The sequence below is a fragment of the Mus caroli genome, chromosome X (assembly GCF_900094665.2).
Source record: "Mus caroli chromosome X, CAROLI_EIJ_v1.1, whole genome shotgun sequence".
Taxonomy (NCBI): Eukaryota; Metazoa; Chordata; class Mammalia; order Rodentia; family Muridae; genus Mus; species Mus caroli.
Window position 1 is genome coordinate 129,704,852 of NC_034589.1, and position 9,319 is coordinate 129,714,170.

At 45.7% G+C, this 9,319-nt stretch overlaps 1 protein-coding gene across 2 annotated transcripts in view; it reads right to left on the reverse strand.

Moving 5' to 3' along the window:
- Positions 1-9,319, reverse strand: part of Col4a6 (collagen type IV alpha 6 chain) — a 318,869-nt gene that overhangs the window by 24,761 nt on the left and 284,789 nt on the right. For both annotated transcript variants that reach the window (XM_029473623.1, XM_029473624.1), the window contains 8 exons: positions 7,173-7,244; positions 6,821-6,928; positions 5,639-5,860; positions 5,102-5,263; positions 3,275-3,445; positions 2,386-2,529; positions 1,322-1,447; positions 698-879 (listed from right to left, as the gene is read on the reverse strand). In XM_029473623.1, coding sequence (XP_029329483.1) covers positions 698-879; positions 1,322-1,447; positions 2,386-2,529; positions 3,275-3,445; positions 5,102-5,263; positions 5,639-5,860; positions 6,821-6,928; positions 7,173-7,244 — 1,187 coding nt within the window. The remainder of the gene's footprint in view (positions 1-697; positions 880-1,321; positions 1,448-2,385; positions 2,530-3,274; positions 3,446-5,101; positions 5,264-5,638; positions 5,861-6,820; positions 6,929-7,172; positions 7,245-9,319) is intronic.

The following is a 9,319-nucleotide window of genomic DNA, read 5'->3' on the forward strand; positions in this document are numbered from 1 at the left end:
CCTCAGAAAATTGGACATAGTACTACCGGAGGATCCAGCAATACCTCTCCTGGGCATATATCCAGAAGATGTCCCAACCGGTAAAAAGGACACCTACACTTATTTCTTATTGGGTGTGGTGGTGTGTACCTCTCTCTAATCCTGTAACTTGCAAAGGTGAGGCAGGAGTATTATGAGGTCAAGGTTTCCCTTGATAACATAGCAAGACCTTGCCTTAACAACCTTCTCCACGGTCTGTAAAGTTTTACAATACGTCCAGCTTAATGTGGGCTATGGGGTGCTGGCCATGGGGTGCAAATTAAGACTTAAATGGCTATTTTTAAGTCCCAGAAACCTCACTGAAGAAGTGAGATTCTCTGAAGAACCAACTAGGGGCAGTTTGATATGAGCAGTGAAAAGTGCCAACCTAGCAGGAGCCCAGCAACTCATGATGAGATGGTGCCTTTAAGAGCAGGCAGAGGTGTGTTGGAGACTGCAAAGTAGGCAGGAAGCTTTGCCACATGGGATCAATAAGGGGAACAAAGACATAAAGGAGGGAATACTGAGGGAAAAGGTAGGAAGATGTGTCATATACACATGGAGAGCAAGCACTTTGTGGTTATCTTGGGGGCAGGGGTTGGGCATGGGAACGTGGGACATGTGCCCATGCTATAAAGGTTCAGTTATGGTAAAGAGACAAGAATCTGGATAAACTTACACTTTTTCCTGGCATTCCTGGGAAACCTGCAATCCCCAGAGACCCCTTCAGGCCAGGTAATCCCTTTCTTCCCATAGATCCAGGGGAACCTGGCCTCCCATTGAGCCCTTTGATGGTATTGGTTTGTCCAGTAGCTCCAGGTGGACCTGGTAACCCTGGGATGCCAGGCTCTCCTTTGTCACCTGGGAAAGAAGCAAAATCTATTAGAAAAAGGCTAGGCGAGAAAAGACCTATTTGTCTAGGTGCAGGTGCTCAAAATCATAGTCCAAATGTGCTCTCAGCTAAGGCAGAGGCTGGCTTGGGGTTAGTGGTGATGGAAAGTGGTTCCATTGGTGTCATCCCAGCTCTAGTATTGGGCAATCAGTATCTATACCTTGCTATCTACCAGGCTATTTCAGGGGTACCAGACTATGGACCAAAACCTCCAGTTCTACAATAGTATGAGTCAGTCTCAACGAGCAAGGGAAAATTAGGAAGAAGAAAGACAGCCTCCTTGAACATCATTGTTGTTCCCATACTGCTGTTCCTGGGTCTGAGCTTTGCTTTTCTTGGGAAGGAAACCAATGATGGCTATAAATAAATCCTTGCATGAGAATCACTCCCAAATATCCCCTGCCTCAGCACCTCTGGGCCCAGGAAATCCATCCGATCCAGCAGAACCTCGAGAGCCTTTTTCTCCTTTGAACCAAAGGTTTAGCATTGGAGGTCTTGGACTAGATATGCCAACTGGCCCTGGATCCCCTCTGTCTCCTGAAGGAAGGCAGATCAGGCAGTAATCAGGAGAGTGACAGTTTACACACAAAGTCACAGTTTACGCACAAAGTTACACACAAATATGACCTTTGGTATAGTTTCTTCCCACACACACCTCGCCAAGTTTCGAGACCTTTTTGTCCTCTTTCACACCCCAGCCTCTAACTTTGCACTTCTGAGTCTGCTCTCTCTTTCTCCAGACCCAAAGTCACCAATAACTTTAGGCCCTACTCTAAATTCTCTTTCAAGGAAAGAGTGTATTGTGGAGGGCTCCATTTTAATTTGAGTGTTCCTCAAAGATTTGGTTGGTAAAGACTTGATTCTCAGGCACTGACTTCATTGGGAGGTGAGGGGCCTTTTATGTGTGGAGCTCAGTGGGAGAAAGGCAAGTTATTGAATGTATCTTCTTGAATGGACTGTAACACTCTCACTCCTATCTCCTTCTTGGTTTTGTTTTCCAGCTGCCATGAAGGAAGCTCTGTCCCATGATGCACTGGGCCACCACCGGTTCAAAATCAACAAGGTCAACTGATCACCAATGGACTCCTCTGAAACCAAGAACTAAGATAAATCTTTTCCTTCTTAAAAACAATTTATGCTATGATTTTCTTTGCGGTTGGCAAAGGATGACTCACATAGTCCATATCATGTACTGTTGACTCTAAAGTGAGTAGCCTTTTGCTCTCAAAGGACTTAATTTGGAAGTCCAAAGTTTTGCCTAATATGTTTCATTCATCAGATGAATGACCACATTGACAAGCAAAATGCATGTTGAAAAACAAAGTGGTTGTCTTGAAATCTCTCTGTCTCTCTGTCTCTGTTTCTGTCTGTCTGTCTGTCTGTCTGTCTCTCTCTCTCTCTCTCTCTCTCTCTCTCTCTGTGTGTGTCTCTGTTTGTCTCTCTGCCTCTGTCTCTGTCTACCCACACCCCCTTACCTTTCTCTCCGGAAGTACCAGCCTGTCCAGGTTGTCCCACCTTTCCAAATGACCCAGAAAATCCCTTTAATCCATCAGCTCCAGGAAGACCAGGAAGACCAGGGAACCCAGGAAATCCTACTGGCCCAGAGGACCCCTTTTCACCTATTGAAAAGTAAGACTTTCTTTCATTATCATTTCCATTGTATATACAAGTAAAGAAAAGGAAGCACAGAAAGGTTGAATTGCTTGCACAATGTTACAGAGCTAAGAAGGTGAAGAGGAAGGAATTGAACATAGGTTTCTCTAACTCTGAAGTCTGAGTCTTTACCAAGCATGTTAGTTATTAGCTATTCTAGGATTCCTCCGAACAGCCACGTAGCACTGAACACCAGAAAGAAAGGAAGATGTGGGCACTTCTGCTTGAATTCATTAAGTTCAGAGTGCATGTAGGGGCACAGAAAAGAAATACCTAGTTCTGGTTGGGGAAGAGATGAGTGTGTGATCTTGCCTCTTTGTACTAACCGGCTGTGTGTGCTGCTCTGAGACCAGCCATTTTTCACCTATTTGAGACAGAGATGCCATACACCTAACCACTGCTGTGTCAGTCACAGGAAGTGAGAGTTGTCAGGTTGTCAGGCTCCTTGGTATGTGTCAGACTGAGTGATCTATGTGTAGTTGGCCTTTTCTGTTGATCAGCCCATTGTTCCACACAGCAAGCAGGTTGAGTGATTCATGCTAGGTGACAGGTTTCCTTTAGTATTAGCCTTGCCCCCCCACCCCCGCAAACCCCTGCCTACCTTCTATTCCTGGGCAGAGAAGAGGGGAGGAGGCAAGTTGGGCAGTTGTGGCACGCTCCCTTTGGGTAGTCCCTGACTACTTTACTGGTCTTCCTAATTATTTCACTTACCCTTTTGGCCTTCGATGCCTGGCAACCCAGTGACGCCTGACAAACCTGGGCTCCCCAGGAAGCCAGGTGACCCTTGAGGACCAGGAAGGCCTTTTATCCCAGGTAGACCTCTTTTTCCAGTTGACCCAGGCTGACCTATGTCTCCTCTTTGACCTTTCTTTCCAGGGTGCCCTGAATGGTTATAGAAGAGAGAACGCAGGACAGCTTAGTCAGGCTCTGCTCAGGTTTGGGCCACTGTTTATTTCTAGAGGTTCTCTTTGGCTGGATAGGAGGGGGTTCACGGTCCTTTAACACTACCCAAAAAGAGATGCCAAGAAGCCCGGTGCTGAGTTGGTCAGAGCATTAGTACCTACCACCCAGAGCACCCCCCTAAATGCTCATCACTTCTAGCATGGCACAGTGGTGGGTAGGAAAAGCAACCACTTTGTAATTATAACTTCTTCCTTTATGAATGTGGTTCACACAGGAGCCTCTAAATGGAGCTCTGGGAAGCCAGGGTGGCAATTGGGCCCTAGTTTCCTTGGGACTTCAACCCTGAATCAAGTTCTAATGGTTGTTTCCTGAGCCAATTCATGAAATAGAGGTTAAATCTGAACTGTTGTTCTGGCTTTCCAGGGAGTCTTGCATATAGGGTTGCCCTTTTAATCCCTCAAACAAGCAGTTAAATCAGCCAGTTCCTTGGCATTAGGTTTGAAAGACCCCCTAGTGCCAAGTATTGTAGAAACCCCCAAGGCCCATTTGGTCTCTTAGGTATTCTGAGTCTTCTTTCACCAGGGCTTGAAGTTGGTCAATGGGATTAACCTCCTGAGCTGCTGCCAAAGTTGAATGTCCAGGTACAAAGCAAGGAAATTAAAAATCCAAAGGCTTAAATCAATGAGGACAGAAGTATTTGGGCTCCCAAGGACCTCAATGAATGGCTGACTTAGCTTTCCATGAAATGAAAAGCATCAAGTAGCTGTGAGCCCCAAGAATCTAATGGGAAGCTATGAGGATAAGTCTGCAACAGGAGAAGGGAATGCAGTGGGAACAAACCTTATAGCAGCGGTTCAGGGATCTCTGGCCTTATAAGCAAGGCCATGTTATAGCAGATAATCACATAATTCCCCAGTGGGGAGTCTTAGTCAGTGAGCTTGTGGGCTGTTGTTGTTGTTGTTGTTTTTAACCTTCACCTCAGCAACTTATATGAAGGCCCCAGAAACAGGATAAAGGAAATAAAAAGGATATTAACAGCTCTGCAAATAACCCAGATTCAGTCACTTGGTCAGTGATGCAGTCTAGGCGGCAGAGTAAGGATGATGATATAAACAAACAAACAAACAAACAAACAGGTGAACTGCAAACGTTAGGCTGCAACCAGTGGGTGTCAGTCCTCATTGCTTAGTGAAAGCCACTATTTGCCCGTGGACCCTCAGAGGCATGTTCTCCTGACAGGGAGGCTACTGGTGGGGGAGGGAAGAGGTCACAGTCAGCTCCAGTTTCTCTGTAGCTCAAAGCAGGCTTAACATAGCCACAGCGAGGGTTTAACACCATTCAACACAGGGTGGTTTCTTTAATAGAAAAAGGCCAGCAGCAGGCCAAAAACACCAAAAGGGTGTAGGAGGCCCTGGAAGAGGGAGGTGACAGAGATTTGTCATGGATCAGAAGTTAAACAGTAGCAATGTGTTCTGGTCTGGCCCAGCCAGGATGATCTGGGATTTGAAACTAGAGAGATTAGGAAAGTCAAATATCCTAGATGCTGAGCATGTCATACTGCCACTCTTAGTCCCTGGGATGCCTTCGTCTAAGTAAGGCCCTCTCAAGTTGGGATTCTTCCTTCAATGGATTTACCTGAGATGCCTGGAAGGCCTGGTGCTCCTGGGAATCCAGATGTGCCTTTGATGCCAAATGGGTCAGTAGACCCTGAAGGTCCTGGCTGACCTGGTGGTCCTGATGTTCCAGGGTTGCCCCGCTCACCCTTGGGGCCTAGCATACCAGGTTTCCCATTCAAACCTAAGAAAACAGAGGGGACAGATGTTTATAGTCTGGTTAACAGGGAGGTGCTGGGTCATCAAACCATCTTCCAATAGAAGGGCTTGGCCCAGGATTCACCTCAGATGACATTGTCTTCTCTCAACAACAGCATTGTAAGAAATGCGACTATTGGTTATAGCTATTCTTGGAATTTCTACAAAAGGAAAATGGACTGCAACCACATAAGGAAATTCCTCCCCCCCCAAAGGGACACAGAATAAAATGTCATTTTTGCTCTCTAATTAACCATACCAGATCCAGGCATGCATTTTACACACATATCCATGCAAAGACAGCAGTTACTAGAATGCTGTCTGTACATTGCTAAGTAAGGGGTCAAGTAGAGTGAGTCACCCTTGGGTCCTGGAAGGCCAGAGTCTCCAGGAAATCCTTTGTCCCCTGGCAATCCCTGTAGGCCTTGCTCCCCCGAAGCACCATTTTCAGCACCAAATATGTCACCAGCAGCTCCCTTGAAACCTGGTAACCCTGGACTGCCAGCTTTTCCAGGGTAGCCATCTTTTCCAGGAAGCCCAGGAAACCCAGGCAATCCCTTCTCCCCACGAGCTCCAGGAAACCCTAAATGTAAAGAGGCAAAAATTAAAAAGAACATGGATGCTTAGAACCAAGCTGTCTCGGTAGACATCTGAGACCGATTTCTCTAATACAAAGCCCATATATTAATCATGATTAGTGATCTCCACTCCATGGAGGGCTTGTACAGAAGTAGGGACTACACCACACGAGTGGAAGGAGGCTCTAGTTTGGTGAGACTAGGAATAGGTACAGCTCAGCAGCTTTCTTTTCTGTTCCTGGGGCTCAGTGGTTGCTAAGAACGCAGTCACACCAGGTCTTCTGGCCCAAGCTCACTATCTCCTACAGTTTTAAACCTTTTGCTGCCATGGCCTTCCTCTTCTTGAGTGGGCAGAAAAGAGTAGAAAGAAATGAAGCAATGATACATCCAGATAAGACGCAAACGCTACTAGCGTAATGGTGGTTCAGAACACACAGATTACTGGCTCTCTCCTAAAGTCTCTGCTCACTAGCTATTGTGAACAGGTGGAGAATTTGTATGTCTATCAGGTTCCCAGGTGATGTCGGTGCTGAGCCAGGGAATGCAGCTGGAGGAGCAGTGGTAACACTGCAGTCCTGTGGAGCTCAGGTTGGAACAACTCTGGAAAGGAAAAAAAATGGGTAGCTTCCTTTTGGACTGTTGTGAACTTCCTTCTTTGGCCTCTAAGAAGTTTATCTAGGATATTGTTACTGGAGTGGTAAGCAGACAACTGCAGCCTCCTGGCTTTGTCACTAGTGGCTTTGTAAACTATCAGTTTCCTTATCTGAGACTTAAGGGATTGCTTCCATTGGTTTCTCGAGGCCCTTTTTGCCACATTCTGTTCTTTGCTCTATGGCATTTGTGCTTGGAAGTAAATTCAAATCATCTCGGCTAATCCAGGGAGCAGACCTAGCTTACAGTCCTCGATGGAGAATGAAAATAGTCCAAACATAACACAGGAGGAAGTTGATGACCCTTTTCCTTACCTGGCAATCCTGGGAGATGCATTAACCCTGGACTTCCAGGCCCTCCTTTGCTTCCGTGAGTGCCAGGCTTGCCTGGAATTCCAGGGAGGCCCCGAGATCCCTTAGAGCCTGAAACCCCAAATGTATGTAGTGAGTAGAAAGGAACGCTAGCATGGATAGGTTGGATTTATGATATCTGATCAAGTAGTCTATTCTCTTGCTGGCTTCCTCGAGTCTCATTTCCTCATAACACATTCTCTGGAAGCCATTACCTCAGTTGCTGAGGAATCCATCAGTGGGACTCCCATGTGCTATTGGCATTCTTGCTTCCTTGGATTAAAGTGTGCTCACTTTTTCTGGCCTCATTCCATACCTGGGAATCCAGGAGCTCCAGGAAATCCTGATGGACCATATGACCCAGGGATGATACAAGGCAAGGTGACTCCTGGAAATGATAACATGTGGAACTGTGAGCTCAGCAAGTCAGAGAAGAGTTCCCCTTACATGGTCCTTTTTCCCCCATTCTATTTAGTGGAAAAATGTATTCTTCCCACCCAGCAGCTAGTAGGACACACAGAAAGCTTGAAATGAGAAGCTCTTGGGAGACAATACCAGTGCAAATGCTTCTTTGTTCTGAGTGTTCAGAGTGCCAGAATATTACTTGTTGAACCGCTGGTACCTGACAGGCAAGCAGTCATCTAGGCAGAGGGTGTTACCTAACAAGTACTCCTAGAGGTGGCCTGCACAGGAACAACAGTGAGCAGTAATTTTCCATTCACCAGTCCCTTAGATAAACTCTCTCTCTAGCATGGGCACTTGGGTTTTAGCTCTAAGGGTTCATGATGCTGTATTATTAGAGTGGATAATTTGAAGCCATAACAATTAGAGTTCACATCTGAACTTTTTTATTTTTAAATTTGCATGCATGTGGACATTTTGTGTGCATGTGTGTCTGTGTACCACATGCGTGACTGGTGCCCAAGGAAGCCATAAGAAGGTGTTGAATCTCCTGGAACTGGAGTCATAAATGGTTGTGAGCCTCCATGTAGGTACTGGGAATAGATGCCCAGTCTTCTGGAAGAGGAGCCAATGCTTGAAACCACTAACTCTAGCCCTAACACTTTTCTTGCATGGAGGTTTTCCCCAAACCATGGAGCTTTTTAAAAGCAGTTCATGGAGCCGGGCGTGGTGGCGCATGCCTTTAATCCCAGCCTTTAAACCTTTAATGCCTTTAATCCCAGCCTTTAAACCCAGCAGAGGCAGGAGGATTTCTGAGTTCGAGGCCAGCCTGGTCTACAAAGTGAGCTCCAGGACAGCCAGAGCTATACAGAGAAACCCTGTCTCGAAAAACAAAACAAACAAACAAAAAAAAAAGCAGTTCATTTTGAGTCTACTGAAATGTATTGGCCATCCTTGTTCAGATATGTGTATATCTAAACTAGGGAAACACATAAGACCCCTGGTCATGATAAATTGTGACTCCTCAGCTCATTATTGGAAACTATAATCTCTGCTACTCAAGGAATAGAAGTAGTCAATTTCAGTTTTCAAAATGTTGACATTAGCGTGCACAGTCTTTTCTGTGGGAAAGTCTTCTTTGCTCATTCATACTGCAAATAAAGAGTCTATAGGATCACAGATGGGAAGTTTAATAAACTACCAGTGACAGACTGTGTACATATGGACTTCCTCAAGTGCTATGCTAACTAAAATTAGCCTGTTCTATTAGAACAATCCACCAAGGTCTGTCTTAAACCACAGAGCCAACAGTTCTAATAAAACTCTGTAGCATTTGTTTGTATTAAAAAATAAACAAGCAAAAAACCAAACACATGGCTCTAAAAGTTACCTGCACAGCCTCAGATTATTTTTGAAAACTGTGCATAAAGCCTCTGATTCAGACTGCTTATTCAAGTAGCTGGCACTCCTCCTTCCACTCAATCCTGCTTTCCAATATGAAATCTTGCTTTGAAAAAAAAATCACTTGTTTTAGTTCTAAGTCAACATTGAGACTTGAACAGTATAATGTACTGGTTATACTGGACCTAGGAGCCGAACAGAACTTACTTCTGTTATAACACACCTGTGTGGGGAAAACTTATAGTCTCTAAGCCTTGTGTGTCCAGTGGCATCTGTGAGGAGTGCATGAGACCGAGACAGAGACACTCGATGTAGTGCCTGCCATCCTGCTGCATGCTCGGTGAATGGCAGGTCTTACCTTCCTTAAGGAGAGAGCTTCACAGGCGCTCCTGTAAGTCAACTCCCTGGCTTCCTGCCTGCTAGTCATTGTGCTCCTGTGACCATATTCCCACAGGTCTAAAGATGGCCTGAAGCATGAATCCTCCTGCATGTGTCGTCACACCCACCTCCGTTATGCTAGACACTGAGGTGGCAAAACTATTTCTGAGAGTTATTTGCCCATTGTAGAATGTGTGGCATTGAAAGGCACCTTGTGGTGAGGTGCTTCACTGAGAGAGAGAGAGAGAGAGAGAGAGAGAGAGAGAGAGAGAGAGAGAGAGA